The 22,816-nt window shown below is 36.8% G+C and overlaps 1 protein-coding gene across 1 annotated transcript in view; it reads left to right on the plus strand.

Annotated features, from left to right (window-relative positions):
* The window catches only part of reck (reversion-inducing-cysteine-rich protein with kazal motifs), a 77,301-nt gene extending 59,989 nt beyond the window's left edge, over positions 1-17,312 (plus strand). The window contains exons 15-21 of the mRNA XM_007233387.4: positions 648-770; positions 1,556-1,727; positions 6,637-6,832; positions 10,146-10,356; positions 11,605-11,678; positions 13,097-13,252; positions 15,808-17,312. Of these exons, the coding sequence (XP_007233449.3) occupies positions 648-770; positions 1,556-1,727; positions 6,637-6,832; positions 10,146-10,356; positions 11,605-11,678; positions 13,097-13,252; positions 15,808-16,029 (1,154 nt within the window). The 3' untranslated portion in view covers positions 16,030-17,312. The remainder of the gene's footprint in view (positions 1-647; positions 771-1,555; positions 1,728-6,636; positions 6,833-10,145; positions 10,357-11,604; positions 11,679-13,096; positions 13,253-15,807) is intronic.
* Positions 17,313-22,816: the final 5,504 nt, after the last annotated feature.

Here is a 22,816-nt window from a genome sequence, read left to right on the forward strand (position 1 = left end):
ACTTCTCCTTTCAGAGTTCAAAGGAAGCGCAGGGCCGTTTTGAGGGAGTGTGGCAGACACACATTTAGACGGATTTCCTAACAGCTTTACTAAGACTTAGCCATCAGCTTTAGTGGGAAATGCACTACCTCCGCTTAGCTGATTGGTTCCTTTTGTTTCTTGCTGAACTCTTGTCTTGAGCTGCTGTGATTATAACTTTATCATATGTGCTTTTTTTAAAATAGTTTAGGTACATATATTTAAATATTTAGTATTTAGAAAGAATTTGGATACACCTACTGGGGCTGCTTGGACACGTCATCAGTGAAGAACCCAGGGTCATAGGGTGTTTCGAGTCTTTTATCTTCATACACCTTCACATTGTTGTTTTTTTGTTGTTTAACTAAAATCATTTACATGTATTACATATATATAAATATTTTTTTTCTATATACCATTTGTTTATTTATTTTTTTTTTATATGTTTTTTGATTTTTGGCTTTTTGATTTTTGTGTTGTCTCTCTGCTGTTGGCAGATAGCTCTCCTAGCAGATTAGTTCTTGTTCCAGCTGCTCTAAGATACATTTATGAAACTGTATGCTGGTGTCACTCATATCAGTGCACCGCTCTGATTGGTGTTGACTGATTTGCTGGTGTGTATCTTACAGTTCATGGAGAATCTTTCAAGAAGGACTGTGACTCATGCTCCTGTTATGCTGGAGAGACAATCTGCTCTTCACGCAAGTGCCCCAGCCTAGAACACTCAGACGACGACCGCCACCTCTTCAGAGGTAAGTGTGTGTGTGTGTGTGTGACTGAGACAGGTTGGTTTGATTTATAATACAGTGAAGAAACCTTCAGTACTTTAGCATTCGAAGTGTAATATAATAATTGGAATTATATCAGTTTTTATTTTGTTTTTATATAATAATCGTTTACTTACACTCATGAAACAAATTAACATCTTTTCCACAATCACAGAATATGTCTTTTTTACATGATTATTAACAAATAAAAAGCTACCCCCTGCATCAGTTAGGGTTATCTAACTTCTTGCCAGCTGAAACACAATCATCCATGCAGTAATTATTCAATGGGAGGCTTTTAACTATTTTCCTAAATAGTTAAATCCAGGTGATGCCCTGGAAAAAAAAGACCACTTAAAAATAATGCGTTTCTTTGATTTTACCATATAAAAAAAACTCTGGAATATAATCAAGACCAAACCAAGCTGAACTGCTTGAATTTTTGCACCAGGAGTGGCATAAAGTTATCCAAAAGCAGTGTGAAAGACTGGTGGAGGAGAACATGCCAAGATGCATGAAAACTGTGATTAAAAACCAGGGTTATTCCACCAAATATTTATTTCTGAACCCTTAAAACTTTATAAATATGAACTTGTTTTCTTTGCATTATTTGAGGTCTGAAAGCTCTGCATCTTTTTTTTTATTTGAGTTGTCCGTTTTCCGTAGTTTATAGAATAAAACCACAATATTCATTTTACTCAAACATATACCTATAAATAGCAAAATCTAAATCAAACTGACTCAAAAACTGATCTCTGTCTCTTGTGTAGGCCTTCCATGCGGCTGCCCTGATCACTTTGTTCCAGTGTGTGCCCGGAATGGACGTACATACCCCAGTGCATGCGTGGCTCGCTGTGTGGGCTTCCAGGACAATCAGTTTGGGTATGGCTCCTGCAGGAGCTCAGAGCCCTGCTCCCCGAACCCCTGCCAGAAGAACCAGAGGTAAGGGCCAATAGCTCAAAGACCAAGATCACAATGTTCCCATCTTTAATTACACTGATGATTATTATTAACAGCCATTAACATTTCTATTCATGGTCATATTTTTTTGTGAGGAGCTCATTATGAAAGAGACATGGCTAGTAAAATCTTCAGGGTATTTTAAAAGTAAGAAAAATAAAAGGAAAAAGATTCCAGATTTAGACTAGATGTAACTGAAGTGGAAAGTAGTTGCAAGCCTGGCTTCCCATCTGAAAAACTGAAGCTGAATCCAAGATAGTGGCATTTAAGATGTGAAATGTGGCCCTTTAGCTACAGACAGAGTATAGAATTGAAACACCCTTTATCAAACTGTTCAACTGTTCATTTTATATGGATTTTATAGATTACATTTGAGAGACCCTGTACAAGTAAGCACGTGAGAAAATGGAGAGAAAAATAAACCTGAAAATCTAGTGGTACCAACAAGTATCTAGTGAGCAAATGCATAAAATCATAGAGATACAGTTGAGCATCTTTATGTGATGTTCACATCAACCACTAGAACGGGAAGAAAAGGATCATAGCGATTTCTCCTAGAACTACTGATTTTTATCTGGGTTTTCCAGCACAACTAAACAGAGTTTATTCAATATAGTGCAAAAAAGAATAAAAAATTAGAGAGAGGTCAGTGAAGAATGGGGAGACCGGTTGGATCTAACAGAAAGGCTACAGTAACTCAGATGACAACTTTATACTAGGACTGCGCGATACATATTGTGTAAGCATCGTCATCGCGATGTGGCATGCACAATAGTCACATCGCAGGACAAACGCATCATGTTGCAATGTTCTGATTCTCGACACAAGAAATAGATACACAGTGTCCTGAGTGAGCAGAGCTTTATCTGGCTGCTGATGAGAAGGGCGAGGGGGAGGGGGAGGGGGAGCTGTGCACCTCACTTCCGCACAATTTTTGCACAGATATTTCCAGTTACAGCTAGAATCACGTTTTTAATCCCAGAAGAATGCTTATATTTACTTTTTGAAAGACCATTTAAATGCTTGATTATTTTATTTTTTTTTGCTTTTTGCTGAATCTAATGTGCTGATTTAGCTCTCGTTTGGTCTGGAGTAGTCATGTCTGATGAATCTATATATCTAGATATCTGCTGAGGTATGCAGATGGCAGGGTCAAACTTTTGCGTCAGCTATATTAATGCATGAACAAAACCCACCTTATGTTACCAGTACAGGCTGGTGGAGGTGGTGTGGGGAAGGGTGTGGGGAATTGAGTGATGTAGTGGGCACACAATACAAGGACTTTAAAGATACAGTATGTAGGGTTGGCAGCACACTGTAACACATTGCCAGGAATCTTGCTAGTTTGCTTATTTAGTTTAATATCAAAAAACTATATCAAATAAATCTATTCATTTATTTAAAAATGTATAAAATATAGCAGTTTCTACTGCCAGTTACAGACAATCTCTCAAGTTCAGTTCATAGAAAAGCTGATTTCCTGGCATTTCCTTCACTCCGGTCCCCATCTTCCTTTGTGTTCTTATGCTTATCCTGGAGAAGCCAGCCTGATTGTTTGTTCAGGTGTGATGTTCAGGCTTCCCCCCAGCCCGGGCTAATTTAGCCTGGAGGAGTGAGCGCAGAGAGAGCGTGTTGTTCTAACCCTTCCTCCGGATGCTCCCGCTGGACTGTGAGCCCTTTTGCCTTAGGGGATCAGACGCTTTCAGGGAATGGATCTCATGGGTGCCATGGGCCGAATGTTAGCATTAGCATTAGCCACATGCTAATGTTTTTTCTTCTTCTGGGTGGCCTCATGCAGTGTGAAATACGACTGGACCTATGTGTGACATTAAGCAATACAATAATGTTTAACTGATTGTAATTTTTACAACCTATGCTATATTATACCGCAGTTAGTTCCGACCATACAGTGTGATTGGCTGAGAGGCGTTCTGTGAGTGCCATTATCAGCCGGTAATGCACTGTAACCAAAGCTAGTAACACTAAAGAGTTACAAGCCAAACAGCGCAGGTACAAGCAGAGCAGCAATGGAACTATTTTAACTCTCAGAGATTTTATAACCAAACATATTGTATTTTCTCGCCCTCTTTAACTCAAAATATTTCAATAAACAGCAATAATGAAACTATATATGGTATAATCACAATAATACACTCAAGGTTTGAGCTATAATGTGTAATATTGGCACTGCTGTGTTGCTCTACAGTGACAATATTACACATTATAGCACTCCCTCTTGTGTATTATTGCTTAAGTGTCCTTATGTATGATCTGTATGGCTATATACCGAATGCAAAGTAAGGATCTATTGGTTATTTCTGACACGTTTTGACAATTTTCAATTAATTTCAGTGTGTGCTAGAGAACATTCTGTAGCTCTTTCCCACTAATCTCGAGAGAAGGTCTCACAAAGCTCTTGAGAACATCAGACTGTGTATCCCTCCCTGGAAGATAAATGTATTTTGGAATCTGTCCTGTGTAACAGCTAACAGCATGCTTCATAACATGCCTTCCTGGCTCGCTGTTCAAAGAGAGCGCTCTGCTGCGTTGTTTGTTCTTTTGTAAACAAGGCGATAAAATGGTTAGCGCTCGCTGTTAGAAACCTGATTGAGGAGCTTTTACGGAGCCTTCCTTGATGTGCTGAGTTTACTGAGTCTGGTTGCCATGGAGCCAAGTTTAATATGTCTGATAGAGGGAGTGGCCGTGTGTCCTGGACCTGAGAATCGAGGGATGAGGATTAATATTATTTATGTAATTATTTTTTTCTTTTAGTAACAGCAGCAAAATTAGTTACGTAGCAATATAGTTAATTCGGTGTGAAAATCAAATTTCTAACAACAACAAAAAAGTAAAGAAAACAAGCCCATTCTTTTAGAATAAAAAAAAAATAATTCAAACAGTACAAATAATAATAAGAGACTGTAGACCAGACAGTAGTTGTTTTTATTATTATTTTTTTTTTATTCCTATAACACAGTAATTCTTGAGTGTGTAGGTCATATTCTCAACCTCAATAAATTAAGAAAAATGTGTGTTTTAATCTCCGTAGTCTCCTCATTTAATTAAAAAGAATATTCACAAACATTTGTAAATATATTGTTGCTTTCTCTGACAAGGATTAAAAACAGTTCTAGCCTAAATTTTCCTTTCAATGGGAAAAACTCTTTAGAATGCTGTGTAGTTCAAGACTAGGCATAATCCCTTTTTAGGAGACTGCTTCATAGTGAGCAAACACATTTTTGGACTCCCACACATCCTGGGAAATCAGAAAACCCTGGTCATTTAGAAACTTATTTCAAGCCTCATGCTAAAAAAATATTTTGAAACTGTTGAGATTGCATATTTTAGCTACTGATTGCGTGTGTGTCTCAATCCAATTCTAAATATTTGTCATAAATACGTATTATTAATATTACACATACTGTATGGACAAGTTTTCTGTTCATCAGATGTATAATTATAGATGGCTAGCTTTATATTGTTTGCTTCAAGTTTGGTAACAGATGTACACATTTCCCAATAAAAATAGGATGTAAAGCGTTACTTGTGCACATGTTTGTCACTAATGAAGGAGAATATTTATAGTGTTTCCCATATGTGCAAGCTTTTACTGTGTTTGTGTCTTTCTTTCACTTGAAGCCTGCCTTTCTTTCTGTATAGCGAATATTTAACTCCCTAATATAATAACCGAACCAAAAAACCAAGAGCAGATCTGAATTAAAAAAATCAGCGATCCTCACACTTATAAAACACCTAATGATATACAGAGGGATTACCATTTTATGGAAAAGATTTGCTGATGATACTAGGTGTTGTTTAAGACATTCAGTGACCATATGTGTGTGAAATCACTCATAATATTGATTCTGCTATGCTGGAATCCTGCACAGTGTCCACACAGTGAAATGGTTTTGGTGGCACACTGCATCAAATGTAGGTCCAGGTTTGTGTGAGGAGGCATCTGCTTTTGTGACCCCGGATGATTTTATGCAATACTCAGTCATGCTTTTTGGGCTCAGAAATTCACCAGCAATTTTTTAGAAATGAATGAATCATGTCCTACATGCAGCCTACTTAGACGATGTGATCATTTTTATATCCACGTGGACCAAACACATGCAAACTTTACAAGAGGATTTTGCTAGTTTTGACCAAGCATCCTTATAACTAATAACTTTGGTAACCTAGGTAGAGAAGTGCTCCATCTGACAAGATCATAGCTGTATTTGATTATCCTGTGCTAGGTACTAGATGACAGCTACGCAGATTTCTAGGCGTGGCTGGGTATTACTGTACCTTTTGTAAAAACTTTACTGTGGTGGCAACTAGGTGCCCTAAAATAATATCGCAATATTTGATGTTATTTTCACAATATCGATACTATCGATGATATGACAAAAGATTTAATTAAAAAAAAAATCAGGAATACACTATTCCAACTAAATAAAATTTATTATTTTTTTAAATTATTGCATACGATATGATATGGCACACCCCTTACTGAGATATAAAAAAAATACAAGAATTTTATCAGATTTGTAACAGAAGTCAATGATCCAGGATGTCATGATACTAATAATGCACTCCAAATATCTCCATATATCCAGGATTAAAGTTAAATGAATGATACTGGACAGGTAGTCTCTAGTAGATATATAATGGGAAATGAGAACAGTGTGAAGAACATTAAAAAAGTAGTACCCTGATGTGATAATTAGTGGTGGTGATATGGCACAATATTTCAGGGTATAATACGGTTCACGATATTCAAAAATGTTGGTGATATTATTGCGTACGATATGATATGGCACACCCCTAGTGCCAACAATATGTAGTGTATTTAATTGTTGCCAACAAACAGCAGTGTATTTAATTGTTGCTTTTTTCTTAGGTGCATCCCGAAGCGGCGAGTGTGTCTGACGGACATGACCGACTACCCGTGTCTGCAGTACGAGTGTGTGAACCGCCCTTCAGGCTGTGACCCGAACCAGCTGGATCCGGCCTGTGATACAGACAACCTGGAGCATGCTAACCTGTGCCTGCTCTACCAGCGGGGAAAGACCCTGGCCTACATGGGACACTGCCAGGTACAGACTTTGGTGCAGTAGTCTAGTATCACTTTCACACTGTGCTCTTCTAGAGTACATCATTATCGCTATCATCAAATGTCGATTTTGTATTTCATTGAAAAAAAAAGTTTCTACTGATACCTTTCTTCTCTTTATTGCACAAGAAAATGGGCTAAATATGCACACCTGACAATCTCAGTCCTAAAAAAACATTTACAGAAAAAGGTATAATAATGTTTTTTAAACTTTTAAAGGAAGTTATCATTAAAATTGCTCCTTTCATCAGCACACTCTGATACAGTATAAAGAAAACCGCCAGATTCACATTGTATGAAGTGAATAAACATCATAAATAGGGAACATTGACTGCAGGTTGCTTTCCTGCTGTGCCACAAGGTGGTGCACTTTTGTACTAAATAATAGCAGAGCAGAATTAACCACAGAGCCTAAAGCCAGTGTGTACTTGGCCTCTCACCCCGGGCCCTAGTTTCCAGCTGGGTCAGAAGACTACATCTACCACATTAACTACTGCTGTCTGCTGAGTGCTGAGGGCCAGACCATTCATTTACCTGCAGCTAAAAAAAAACAGCAGACTGACCATAGGGTCAACCCAGCACAGTGTATTTACTGATGACATGAACTTTTATTACATTGTCCTATACTATAGGGGGTTTAATTAATGGTGTTTCTTTTTACATAGGCTGTATATACAGCTCTGGAAAAATAGATCACTTAAAAATGAGGGGTTTCTTTGATTTTCCCAAATTGAAAACCTCTGGAATATAATCAAGAGGAAGATGGATGATCACAAGCCATCAAACCAAGCTGAATCTTGGCATTTTTGCACCAGGAGTGGCATAAAGTTATCAAAAAGCAGTGTGTAAGACTGGTGGAGGAGAAAATGACAAGATGCAGTAAAACTGTAAAAACCAGGGTTATTCCACCAAATGGAAATTTCTGAACTCTTACAACTTTATGAATTTGCACTTGTTTTCTTTACATTGTTTGAGGTCTGAAAGTTCTACATCTTTAGCGATTTCTCATTTTCTGCAAATAAATGCTCTAAATGACAAAGTTTTTATTTGGAATGTTCATTTTACTTAAACATATACCTATACATAGCAAAATAAGAGTGGTCTCTTAATGTTTTCCAGAGTTGTATATATGTATTTAGCTGTGTTCACATTACAAGCCTCATTACTCAATTCTGCATCTGCATTATCAGGATTAAGTGACTCAAATAAGAGTCAGAATTTTTGCCTTCTTTTAGGGATTTGTGAATGGATCAATTAAATTCAGGTTTGGGTCATTTTAATATGCAGCCATAGATTGGATAGGTATTTTAATTTTATACACTTTATAAATGAGGAGACATTGGTTAAACTATAAGTCCTGCCCTTCTTCAGGAAGAGCAAATCAGATTGATTGGTCAGTGTGCTAGTAGGAAAGCTCCTCTCAGTGCAAATGCTACAAACTAATCATCAGATTTTATTATAAAATATAAAATATGTTTGTTATTTTTATTGTATTTTGGTCTCTCCCTGTTCACAGAAGTCAGAGTCTTCTCTTGTGTGTGTTTGGAAACAATTATATTCCCATGTATACAGACAAAAAAGATCTGACCGTTTTCATCTGATATAGATATTCTGGGATGTGAAAGTGACATAAATGAGAAATGTTATATGAAACCACAGCATAAATGTCCACAAAATGAGATCTGGGTAACATAAATAAATAGATTTGAGTCACTTTAGCCTGATAATGTGAACACAGCCTATGTGTCATTCTCTTGATGATGGGGAGTTTAATGATTAATTCAACATTTAAGACACACACACAAACACAGCACACTGAGGTAAACTGACATGATCCCTGAGTTGAAGGAACTCAAGGTAGCTTAGTGATATAGAATCTCAAAAGCTGATATCACGTTGCCAGTTAACCTCTGCTTGAGCCTTTAGATCATTCAGACCTGTCAGTGATGGGATCAGATAGACTGTCCCACAAATAAGAGTCTGACTCATGTACACTTACAGTACATACACTAATTTAATACTATCCAACCAAAACAAACACGCTCAGCCCTGTCTCACTTATCTGTGTGTATTATACTGCACTTAGTGAAATGTGAGTATTTAGAATCATTTGTCAGCACTTCAGTTAAAGAGTGTAGGCGTTCCGCTCTGGATCTCGGGTTGCTCCTGCTAACCGGCTCCACATTTCCTGAGGTCAGGCTTGGTGGAAACCAGGCAGATCAATTACTAGCTCATTAAAACACCTCAGTGCGGGCAGTAGGCCAGCTAACAAGGACATGTTGGCAGTCACGTTTAAAGGAAGAGGCATTCTGCCAATCTATTTGCCACCATAAGACTGATTCATTAACTAAAAACTGCACATCATATGTCCTTTAAGATGCTGCCTCCAGGACACTGTTGGCTGGATATTTGTGGTTGGTGGACTATTCTCAGTCCAGCAGTGAAACTGATGTGTTTAAAGGTCTCATTCCATCATTTTTTTATTCGGTGCTTGGGCAGTTTCACCACATCGAAGCCCCAGAGTCCACTTTATATCATATAATCTGATGTGAACAACACCCACTTTGACCGGTGTTCTCTTAAGTTGTCAAACGGTCCTTCCCTAGTGTGTATTTAAGGTCTCACTAAAATGCAGAATCAACCGGAGATCCGATTTAAACCTACAGTTACACAAGATAGCTAACACTAGCGAGCTGGTGTAAAACGTGTTGGCTCTGCTGCAGCCTGGCTATAACTCTGTCTGTGGGAAGTCTCGAGACAAGGTGGGTGAGGCCATGAATTCACGAGTTGATGTACATATGGTGCTTTTCCTGATTGACTCATTTTTTCTTTGACTAGCTACTGCAGACAGTGGAGGTTAAAGTACAGTTTCAGTTACAGCTCAGAGAGACCTATTGTATTTCACAACGAACATGAAAAAGTGGATTTTAGCAAAAGGAGACTTAAAGAACTCCAGCAGCACTGCTGTGTCTGATCTACTTGGACCAAGCAAAAGAGGGACTACAGTCTGTAATTTAAGTGGACAAAAACAAGGAGGTGGACATAATATTATATATATCTAGACTGTGTATTATAGGTTTTTAAACTCTCAAACTGGAGTAGTTTGTCAAACCCAGATTATGGCACTTTGACTTTGACTGAAAAGCATATTAATGACTCATTTCTGTGGGAACTTAACTCTAAGCACTGTCCAGAAAAACAGTGTAGAAGTTTAATGAGGGAAAAAACAACAGATCACCCTGTAAATAATATAGTTTAATGGCTTGTTTAATCCTAAGGGTGTGTTTTATCTGCAGGATGCCTGCAGGGTGCGCCAAGAAGTGTGTGGACACAACGGTGAGACGTACAGCACGGTGTGTGAGGCGTTCTCAGACCGCGTGGCTGTGGATTATCATGGAGTGTGTCACGCTATGGGAGCAGTATCAGAGTTCATGACAGACTCCGGCTGTAATGCAGTGCCTTGCCCTCCTCTCTCCACACAGGGCTGCAACCCTGTCACCCCACCTGGTCAGTGAATTTGCCCCTCTTACACACACACACAATCACACACACACACACACATTGCTACTACCATTATTGTTATAGTCTAATCTGTTGGATTAATAGCATTACTTTATGCAATGTGGTGCAGGGCAGTATCAGTGTAATTCAATATAATGATATATATATATTTCATATGTCATGCCTTCCGTAATACTGCTATTTTATGCAGTATTGTTTTAATAATTATAGTTGTGTTCTAGTAAAGTGACACCAAAGGGAAAATGCTGTGAAAGATAAAGGCTATAAACCAGATATTTATCAAGAAAATACTTTTTTTTTATAATTGAAAAAACATTTAACTAAAAAAAAGACACATGCAGTAAATGACACACTCCGCATTTAACTTTGCAGTTACATTTGTCTATTTATACCCTACCCTGACACATGAATGCCATCAGCTACTTTACTTGCAACTCATTGCTGACATTTACAGCTCTGTAAAAAAAATAAGAGACCACTTAAAAATGATGAGTTTCTTTGATTTTACCAAATTGAAACCTCTGGAATGTAATCAAGAGGAAGATGGATGATCACAAGCCATCAAACCAAGCTGAACTGCTTGAATTTTTGCACCAGGAGTGGCATAAAGTTATCCAAAAGCAGTGTATAAGACTGGTGGAGGAGAACATGTTGCATTATTTGAGTGCTCTGAGATGCTCTAAATGACAATTCTTTTGGAATTTGGAATTTGGGAGAAATGTTGTCTGTAGTTTATAGAATAAAACAACAATGTTCATTTCACTCAAACATACACCTATAAAAAAGGCAAAATCAGAGAACTAATTCAGAAACTGAAGTGGTCTCTTATTTTTTTCCAGAGCTGTATATGGAAATGCACACTCTGTTGAGTCAGTTGCCAGTAGAATAGATCAACTTGAACCTGTTGAGATCATGCCTTAATGCCAGGCGTAAGCTAGAGGGTTAAAAAGCCCCCAGCACTGAGCTGTGGGGCAGTGGAACTGTGTTCTCTGGAATGATGGTGCTCCATCCAATACTTTTGGAACTATTTGGGGAACTGGAGGTGAGGTGAAGTGGTGATCATCCAACATCCAGACCTCAATCCTGACCTGAATTAGCCAGCTTACTGTATGCTTGGTTTTCTGAGAACCAGAGGAAAAATTAGTATCTTTATAAAGTTCTACGTGTCCTAATATTCATTAAAATGATTGTGAATGTGTTTTGAAATAATAAATCAGTCTGTTTTGTGTGTAGGTGCGTGCTGCCCCATCTGTGCTGGAATGCTGCAGATCCTCTGGAATAAAAAGCAGATGAACACCTTTGCCAAGGTAATTCATCATCATTATCAACATCTCTGTCGCTGTCTTCTTCTCTGTATATATTTGGCTAAAGTGTCAGTCAGGTTGATCAGTCTTCAGTCCTGTGTGAGCTGTAGTTTCAGTAACAGCAGGTGAACAGTAGATGGTAGCAGAGGCTGCAGTTATACAGATGCTTTATCCTGTAGGAAATGAGAGGACAGACTCTCGTAAACACAGAGCAGTAATATGTTCTCTGAGTATGTGATAAAAAGCCAAGCTTTTATCTAGAAATCTCTATTTGGTCATAAATCTGTTATTTATTTCAGTTGAAAAAAGGAGAGTAAAATCTATGTTTCTCACTGTCCCCAAATGGTAAAGCTCCCAGAGCCTCCTAATCTATTCCTTTGCTTTTTTTCTGTAACCAATAAGAGTACAAGATGTACCCTGCTCTGAATTGTCATTATTATTTATTTAATGTTTTATTTCATCAGCATTTACTTTGTTCTGTATATTTTGTATTTATAAAAAACATAATAATAACATAATAAAAAATGGTAACGGAAGCTTAAAAGTTTTGTACAAAAGACATCTAAATTATACATATACATGTATCTAAAGTTTTACTATAATTATTATATATTTTTACATATATATTTGTGCAACTGTGTTTATAAAAAATATATATAAAGCAAAAAAAAGTGAAAAGATTATATTTATATACAACTCTGTAAAAAAATAAAAGACTACTTCAGTTTCTCAATCAGTTTCTCTGATTTTGCTATTTGTAGGAATTTATTTCTTCCAAATTCCAAAAACTTAGAAAATTATTGTCATTTAGAGCATTTATTTGCAGAAAATGAGAAATGACTGAAATAACAAAAAGATGCAGAGCTTTCAGACCTCAAATAATGCAAAGAAAACTTATAAAAATGTTTATATTCATATTAGGTTTTAAGAGTCAAGAAATCAATATTTGGTGGAATAACCCTGGTTTTTAATCACAGTTTTCATGCATCTTGGAATGCTCTCCTCCACCAGTCTTACACTGCTTTTGGATAACTTTATGCCACTCCTGGTGCAAAAATTCAAGCATTTCAGCTTGGTTTGATGGCTTGTGATCATCCATCTTACTCTTGATTATATTCCAGAGGTTTTCAATTTGGTTAAATCAAAGTGGTCTCTTATTTTCTCCAGTGGTTTGTGTATATCATTTTTAATTATAAATTGTATTTATAATTGTTGAAAACACTTTGTATTAGGACTTTTATTTATGTATTGCAGTTGTATTTATAAAACACTGAATTCTATTAAATTTTAATATATATATATATTTTAGTATATAAATTATTATTAATAAAAAGAACACTATTTTGATTATAAATTATAGCAATGAATGCTTTAAATGTGTAATTTTTTAAATAAATGAATGTGTGTGTGTGTTTTTTCAGTTGAACCGGAATCAACCGATAACAGTACACAACATTCTGAGGATTCTTCGGCTGCATATTTCTGTTCCTCAGTGTGATATATTCGGCTACCTGAGCATCGACTCGGAAATCGTCATCCTCATCGTACCTGTCGACCAGCAGCCCACACCACTGCAGGTGTGTATTAATGTGTGTGTGTGTGTGTGTGTGTACCTGCTTTGGCTTTAAAGTTCTTCAGCTCTTCTTTCTTCCTGCCTGGCCTGAGCTGTCTGTATGAGTTATATGAACAGAATGTTCCAGTAGCTGCTTTATTAGCAGTGTACAGTCTGACCTGCTGCTGCTGCTGCTGCTGCTGCTGTGAACGTGTCCTCCTTCACTCTGAGGGCCAGTTTCTTATTCTTGCATCATATTTCAGAGATTTGTTTATTCTACCTAACAATATTACTTGATTCTTGATCAGCTAGTGTCTGTGCAGGAGCTGAAGTTGCTGTTGGGTTGCACATACAGTAGTGGGACACTATAGTCACTATACCTACTACATCACTATAATTTGTGATTGTGTTTTAGGAAGTGTAATTGTTTTTTGCACTATCCTGTCTGCACTTGTAGCTTCTTGTCTTATACTGGAGGATCCTCTCTGTAGGAAGTGAAATTGGCTCTTGTGTCATAATGAAACTACACTTGGATTGTTTGTTTGTCTTTGAAGGATGTCCCATATGAAGAAATTTATTTTTTGGATGGGAATATATATATCCAAAAAATACATTTCTCCATATGGGAGATGCTTTTATCCAAAACATCCTTCAATGAAAAACAAACAATCCAAGTGTAGCTTCAGTATATATATATATATATATATATATATATATATATATATATATATTTTTTTTTTTTTTCCCAGAAAATCAGCATACACATGCATTGTATCAACATATACATTTATAAAGTATTGGGACACTTGATCTTTCACTTCTTGTTTCTTCTGAAATTAAGGATATTAAAAACAAGTGTATTCTGCTTTTGATAGAGTAACTGTCTCAACTGTCCAGGGTAGGCTTTCTGCTAGATTTACAAGCATTGCTGTGAGAATTTGATTGCATTTAGGGGCAGTGCCATTTCAAGGTACCAAGTACCAAGGTCAAGATGTTGAATGATCAACACCCCACCTCTTTATCTCACATGGTTTCACACACACAGCTTGTTAGACCCTGTAAAGAAGTATTGCCAATACAATATGACTCTCTGGAACAGATGGATATAAACCTGTTGCCATCCAGAAGCGAATAAAGCCCCCAATTATGGAGTTGTGGAGCTGTGCTGTTAAATTCTCACAGCAATGCTCCAAAATCTAATAGAAATCCTTCCCTCTATAGTAGAGACAGTGACTCCAACAAAAGCAGGATAAACTCTTTTTAATACCCTTGCACTTATGGGTGGGTATCACCACTGATTTCCCAGTTCGATTTGATTCTAATTCACAAGTCCCTATTCAATTCAATATCGATTAATTTAGTGAAATTTCAGTTGCAATGAAAATGTTACACTCAAACTTCCATTATATTAGTGTTTAGAGATTTACGACTTTACAAGTTACATTCTTTTATAATGTAATTAAATATAGCTCAGTTAATTGCGAGACCTTATTTCTGTCTTTTGTAAGTAGCACATTTCCAGTATACTTCGTTGGGTATAAATATAAATATTTTAATATACGGTGCTACAGTTTTCATCATGTTACATATATACTTTTGAATTTTTAAATCAGAAGTAGTAATTTTATTTACTTTCTAAAATAATACATGATACATTGCACTTTAAGTGAACTACTGTAACAGTTCTTTTTTTAACACACTTTGCTAAAAGTGTATTTTAATATACTGTACTACATTTTTTAGCATGTGACAAATATACTTTATAATTTTTAAATTAGTAGTAGTAATTTAATTTACTTTTTTAAAAAGTTACCTGATACATTGTACTTTAAGTGAACTACTGTAACTGTTGTTTTAAACACACTTTGCTAAAAATGTATTTTAATATACTGTACTACAGTTTTTATCATGCTACAAATATACTTTATACTTTTGAAATTAGTGGTAGTAATTTAATTTACTTTCTAAAAAGTTACATGATACTTGTACTTTAAGTGAACTACTGTAACTAAGTTTTTTGTTGCACACATGTTTGCTAAAATGTACAAAAGTAAATTTGGAAATACGTATTATTATAAGAAATATATTGAATAACATTAAACTAAACTTTATACATTATATTGTACTTTTTAAAAGTAAGTATAATCAAAGTTTACTTTTAAACATTTGATAAAAGCAAAATACTACATTGATTTTAATATATTAAGATTGATTTGCTCTTGGGTCCACTACCACTAGTGTATGATAGGCGTGAATTCTCTGATGAATTCTGCTTAGTAATGTGTGTGTTTGCCTGTTTTTTTGCCTTCATACTAATACAGGGTTGTACTGTGCAGCATTTATTGCAATCAAATCCTCACAGCAATATTTCAAAATCTAGTAGAAATACTTTCCTCTGTAGAAGAGACAGTTACTCCAACAAAAGCAGGCTAAACTCTTTTTAATACCCTTCCTGCTATGGGTGGTCGATTTGATTCCGCTGTTTGCATACTGTTAGAAGTACTGTTGGTTACTAAAACCAAAAATACAATACTAAATACAGATTTTGTTGTTTTCTGATGCTTTTTTGTTTTTTTTTAGATTGAAGCCTGCAGCAAAGAGGCAGAGAAGATTGACTCTCTGATTAACTCGGGCAGCCCCACACTGGTCTCCCACGTGCCTCTGTCCGCCTTCCTCATGTCCGAGCTAAAGCTGTCCACCGTCAGCTCGGCTGCTCCTCCCAGCGCCTCCTCGCTCTCTCTCCTCCTCCTCTGTCTCCTCCTCTCCACACTCATCCTGCCCTTCACAGGGAGGACCCCGTGAAACGCCTAGACACAAGTGCCACGCCGCCACGCTCCTTAACGTCTGTTGCCCAGCAACAGGACATCACCGGTGTCCTCTGAACTTCTGTGGGCAAATCATTGTGTTACTGGAAGCGGCTCTGGTCCGCAGTGCCTCGACAATCAAAAAGAGAAAAAAGAAAAAAAACGCAAAGCAGATGAGAACAATCATTGTAAGTGTGATAAAAGAGCAGCAGCAGAGTTCAGCAGAGACTGACGAGGAATCATTCATAAACTCATTAATATATCGCAGGCTGTTTTATTGAACACAGCATTGCTTTATTTTAAATGATATAATGCTAAGCTGCGTTTGAATTATCATGCTAATTCCTTTTATTTCACAGCACAGCATCATTTACAGTATGTGCAGATCTGAGCATCTGCTGGAAACAGTGAAAGATGGAAGCAGTGGAGTGACCAATCAGAGCAGACTTCAGGCTATAGTATAGCTCTGCTCAGTTCCATTTTCCACTTCCATGGACTTCCACACACTCCTCTACTCTGTGTTTAGTATCAGAGTCTTATACATTTCATATCAGAAATACGACAACATCATTAAAATAGCACTCAATGGAAGCAGTAGATAAAGCTAAGGCTCCACCCCCTAGCTAAAAAAAACTCACATTTATAAGGGATCAAATTATAGGGATCGCTCTCTTTCTCTCTCTCTATCTATCTCTTTGTTCCTCCCTGTAGATAATGTAATAAAAACCTAATCAGAGGAAGGAGGAACTTACAGCCATGCTAATGAATATGACAATCATATCGCTTACCCACAAGTGGGTAATCACAACCGTATGCCTTGCTTATACAGTTTATATATATATATATATAAATATAAATATATGTAAAGATTTTTTTTTATATGAAGCATTGCAGAAACTAAAAAATGATGTTGATAAAAAATGATGTTTTATTTAGCTAAATGTTTTATTTGAAATTGTTTAATCTGATCCGAAGATCAGAATCACAATGTGCCATTTAAAAAAAAAAATCTTATTCTTGCATGATGACAATTATGAAGTGTTTTTACAGAAAGCTTTGTATTACGTGTTCTGTCTGCGTGCCTACATGTCGTCTCTCTGCCTACGTCACACGAAGGGTCTCTGGTGTTTTTTTAACAGTATTATCGTGCGTAGGCAGCTTTTTGTAGCATTCCCAACCAATGGAGCTTTGTGCTGTCCTGTGTGTCTGTTTCTGTGTTTCCAACTCAACCGATGTGTATTTTTATAAGATAATAATAAAAGTGTTCATATTGCCAAATTACAGCTTGTGCCAATTCCATATTAAATCCAACATATAATATGAATATATAATATGAGTGTATATGTTTAACATAGTAGGAAGAAGGCATTCACCAATATCAACATTTTTTCCTCTCCAATACTGATATGGATTGAATGATTTTCCATCTTACAAACACAAAAAGACATGGATTTTATTGAGATTTTAAGTGATAGAGCAACACAAAGCAGCACATCATTGTGAAATGAAACAAAAACAACGGTTATACATGGTTTTCAAATTTTTAATTAAATAAAAATCTGAAAATTGTAAGGTGCAAAAGTATTTATCCCCCTATATCAATACTAAGTAGAACCACCTTTCACTGCAATTACAGCTTTTGAGGTTTGTCTCTACCAACTTTGCACATCTAGAGACTGAGATTTTTGCTCATTCTTCTTTATAAAACAGCTGAAGCTCAGCCAGGTTGGATGGGAGCGTCTGTGAACAGCAGACATTTTCATGTCTTGCCACAGAAGCTCAATGAGATTTAGGTCAGGACTTTGACTGGGCCATTAGAACACGTGAATACTGAAATAATTTACACAACTCTACTGTAGCACTGGCTGTATGTTTAGGGTCATTGTCTTGCTGGAAGGTGAATCTCCTTCCCAGTCTCAAGTCTTTTGCAGCAGCAACAGGTTTTCTTCTAGGATTGCTCTGTATTGAGTGTATTTAGTTCCATCCATCTTCCCATCAACTCTGACCAGCATCCCCACAGCATGATCCTGCACCACCATGCTTCACAGTGGGAATGGTGTATTCAGGGTGGTTTTCACTGGATTTTATTCAGGGGTTTCAGTAAAGTAAAGGGGGCTGAATTCTTTTGTACGTCACTCTTTTTAGATTTTTATTTGTTTAAAAAATGTAAAAAAAAAAAAACATCATTTTCATTGCCCTTCACAATTATATGTTCCATTTTATGAATACTTTTTATTGTATTCATTTGTTGTACTTTGATAAAGGCATATTTGAAAATCTCATTAATTATACAGCATGTGATGTGTGGGTATATATTAACAAATATTTAACTAGTTTTCTAAGATATAACATTATATATTCTTATATTCTAAGATATAACATTATATAGTATATAGAGAAAAAGTTTAGAGCTATAGTTCCTCTTTTTGTTACCTCTGTGAGCAGTTGTTGAGCTCATGTATAAAGCACTTCTTCCTGTCTCACACTAAACAAAGCTCACATTCTAAAGATATCACTTCTTATCTGATTATGAATGTATATCCAACACAAACAAGCAACTGGTCTTCATGCAATACAACATTGTTACTTTTATTATCAATAAATAGCCTTAATAGTGCAGGTTTTATACAGGGATTTGGGATGGGGACCAGAACGTATTAGGAATAATGTGTTTAAATAAAAGCTTGAAATATGCAATGAATGTAAAATACATTAATTGTTAATTGGCATGTATAAAGCTGAAACAGACAGCCTAGAGCATCCCAAATTATTTTTCAACATTAACATTTTATTATTATCATTATGGTTTTTGAAAAATTGGTTTTGTGGGGGAGAGGGGTGGTTGGGCCTGTGGCGTGGCCTTTGTCCTCAATGACATACAGCTCTGGAAAAAAATAAGACCACTAAGACCACACAAAAATTATGAGTTTTTATTTTACTAAAATTAAAACCTCTGAAATATAATCCAGAGGAAGATAAATGATCACAAGCCATCTAACCAATTTTGCACCAGGAGTGGCATAAAGTTATCCAAAAGCAGTGTGTAAGACTGGTGGAGGAGAACATGCCAAGATACATGAAAACTGTGATTAAAAACCAGGGTTATTTCACCAAATATCGATGTATGAACTATTAAAATTTTGTGAATATGAACTTATTTTCTTTGCTTTATTTGAAGTCTAACAGCTTTGGATCTTTTTTGTTATTTTAGCCATTTCTCATTTTCTGCAAATAAATGCTCTAAATCACAATATTTTTATTAAGAATTTGGGAGAAATGTTGTTCATAGTTTATAGAATAAAACATAAACCTATAAATAGCAAAATCAGAGAAACTTATTCTGAAAATGAAGTGATTTCCTCTTACATTACTTACACTACTTTTTTTAGCTTAAGTAGTTTCAAAAGCAGTATGTTTACACTTTTATTCAAGTAAAAACACTCGAGTTGATACTTCAGCTTCTTCAGAAGTATTTTAAACTCTAGTATCTAAATTCTACCTACATAATGAATGTAAATACATTTCACATCTTTCATCAAGTCCAAATTACGATTTAGACCAGATTCTGTAAGGGTTCAAGCCAGTTGTAGTAAGAGAGCTGCTGGGAACAGCTCTCAGAACTCAGTTTCCCAGAAGCCCCAGCACTAATTACTGGTGATTACTGATCAGCCACACCTGCTGAGCCCTGTATAAAAGACTCACTCAAACAGGGGCTCAGTGCTGCACCTTTGTCCAGGGGCAGCCTGCAAAAAAGGTAAAGAGAAAAGAAACAAAAAGAGAAAGAAAACTAGAAGAAGTAAAAGAACACAAAAAATGAAAAAGGAAACAAGTTAACTGAGTTCTTAAGGAAACTCAGGGCTCAAGTCGCTGCCTTTAAGCTTATATTATATTTATAGAATAAAACAACAATGTTTATTTTATTAAAACATAAACCTATAAATAGCAAAATCAGAGAAACTGATCCAGAAACTGGAGTGGTCTCTTAATTTTTCTCAGAGCTATATATAGTGATGTTTAAATCTAAACTCAAATTCAAACTGTATAGATTCATTAAAGACAGTGTTTCAAAAGTCTCAATCAAAAAGCTGTGTGATGTCCTAAAGCAGGTTTCGTTACGTCTCACACTTTCAAAAGGTTTCAAATCCTTTCACTTGTTTTAGTTTGGGCTTAAGAAACTTTAAGCAGCTGATCTGAGATCTGAAAGGCTTTGTTTCTAAATGTTTCTGAATGAGATTGTTTAAAAAAAATCTGATCAACTGTGATTGTTGCACTCATGAGACATGATAACTTTGCCACACTTAAAAAAAAAACAGATGTAAAACATTGTTTCAGTTTTTTTTGTGGAAATAAATCACACACTTTATATTGCTTTAATTATTTATTGCTTGTAATTTGTTAATTTGTTAGCATTTGTGAAATGAGATCTTTGTGAAAGTGGCATCACTTTGAACTTGAAGATAAACATGTACAGTATTTGATTGCCCACCAGATATCACTGTGGTGAATGATGATTCACAAGAAGGTCTCACAAGACAAGATCAAATCTATTTCAGAATCAATTGATTTTATCTACTAAAAGCCCCAATTTTGCCACCACTAGTTCTATAGTATACAGAACTGAAGTTTATAAAGTTTGTAATTAATGAAATCTCAGACAGAAGCACTGGACTCTTCTGAACCTCACCAGAGACTGAGACGAGACCCAATTCAAATACGATCTAATGGAAACGAGACCAAGTCGCATCATTTATTGTCTTTAGATGATCTTAAGACAGATCTTAACTCAAGTACTGCAACTCTAGAGCTATAACTTCTCTTTGTATCTCAGTTGTTGAGTTCATGCATGAAGCACTTCTTCCTGTCACACACTAAACAAAGCTCACGTTCTAAAAATATCTTATCTGATTATAAATGCATACCCAACACAAACGAGCAACTGGTCTTCATGCAATACAACAGAGTTCATTTAATTATCAATAAATAACTTCAGTAGGTTACAAATGGATGAAATTCAAGGCCATTCGTACTCTCACCAGGAGTGATCGACCAACAAGATCATAAAGATCAACAGCAAGACATGTTATAGTTGGCGAGGTCACAAAGAACCCCAGGGTAACTTCTAAGCAACTGAAGGCCTCTCTCACAATGGCTAATGTCAGTGTTCATTAGTCTTTCTTTAGGAAATAACTGAACAACAATGGTGTGTCAAAGTCACTGCTCTTCAAAAATAACAATGTTTTGCCAAAAGGGTATTGAAAGAATGTTTGATAAAAATTGAGATAAAAATATAACGTTTTTGGTTAAATGAAAAAAGTGTTATGTTTGGAGAAAGGAAAACACTGTATTCAAGCATAAGAACCATATCCCATGTGTGAAACATGGTGATGGTAGTATCATGGCTTGGGCCTGTTGTGCTGCATCTAGGCAAGGATGGCTTATCTTCATTGAAGGTACAATACATTCTGAATTATATCAGATAATTTTTGGTAAAATATCAGAACATCTGTCTGTGAACTGAATCTTAAGGGAAGGTGGGTCATGCAGCAAGACAACTGCATGACCCACTGCATAACACACAAATCGTTCTACTGTAAATAAAGTCAAGTCAAGTCATTATCAACCGCTTCATCCATTAAGGGTCGCAGGGGGGGTGCTGGAGCCTATCCCAGCCGGCATCGGGCGGAAGGCAGGATACACCCTGGACAGGCCGCCAATCCATCGCAGGGCAGACAGACACAGACAGACACACAGACACATTCACTCACACACTCACACCTAAGGGGCAATTTCAACCAAGTTCCAATTAGCCTGAACGTGCCGTCTTTGGCCTGTGGGAGGAAACCGGAGAACCCGGAGAAAACCCACGCAGACACGGGGAGAACGTGCAAACTCCACACAGAAAGACCCGGGACGCCCCAGCCGGGAATCGAACCCAGGCCGTCTTGCTGTGAGGCGGAAGTGCTACCCACTGCGCCACCGTGCCGCCCTGTAAATAAAGTTTGTAATAATATTGGACACAGAATAACAGAAGGACCTGAAGCGTGTAGATAATGTGAGGAAATCCACCAATATCCCAAAATTAAAGCTGTTCTGTACAGAAGAATGGGATAAAATACCTTCAAGCCAGTGTGCTGAACTGATTAACAGTTACCGGAAGCGTACCAAAAGGCGCTGCCACTGTGATCAGGAGATCACCGGTTTGAATCCTGTTTATGTTGCTTGCCATCGGAGCCCTAAGAGTGCACAATTGGCCTTGCTCTCTCTGGGTGGGTAGATGGCGCTCTCTCTCTCCTCATCACTTCAAAGGGTGATGTCGATCAGCACAAGGCGACTGTGAGCTGATGTGTTGGAACCGATTCACTGCGCTTTCCTCAGAGCGCACTGTGATGCTACTCTGCAATGGTACATAAGCAGCAGTTTGAAAAGAGGTGGTGGCTGACTTCTCATGTATGAAAGGAGGCATGTGCTTGTGTTCACCCTCCTGGTTTCGGGGCATCACTAGTGATAGGGGGAGTCTGTGTTGGCTGTGAAAATTGGAAGAAAATGTGTGTGTGTGTGTGCAGAAAAATATAGACAATTCAATAGGTTTACAAACTTTTAAGCACCACTGTATTTGAGTCCTATTCTACTGGACTGGATGTCAGCAATAGGTGCAGCTTAAGCTCAGCTGAATACATTTAATAAAAGAAGCATGCACATGTTCAAACTGTGTATAAACAGAAAGTATTAAAGAGGGTGATGTGCATTAGTGGTTAGAGGTTGAGTTATAGGATGATAAAAGGACG

This window comes from Astyanax mexicanus, chromosome 6, assembly GCF_023375975.1.
Source record: "Astyanax mexicanus isolate ESR-SI-001 chromosome 6, AstMex3_surface, whole genome shotgun sequence".
NCBI classification, from domain to species: Eukaryota; Metazoa; Chordata; class Actinopteri; order Characiformes; family Acestrorhamphidae; genus Astyanax; species Astyanax mexicanus.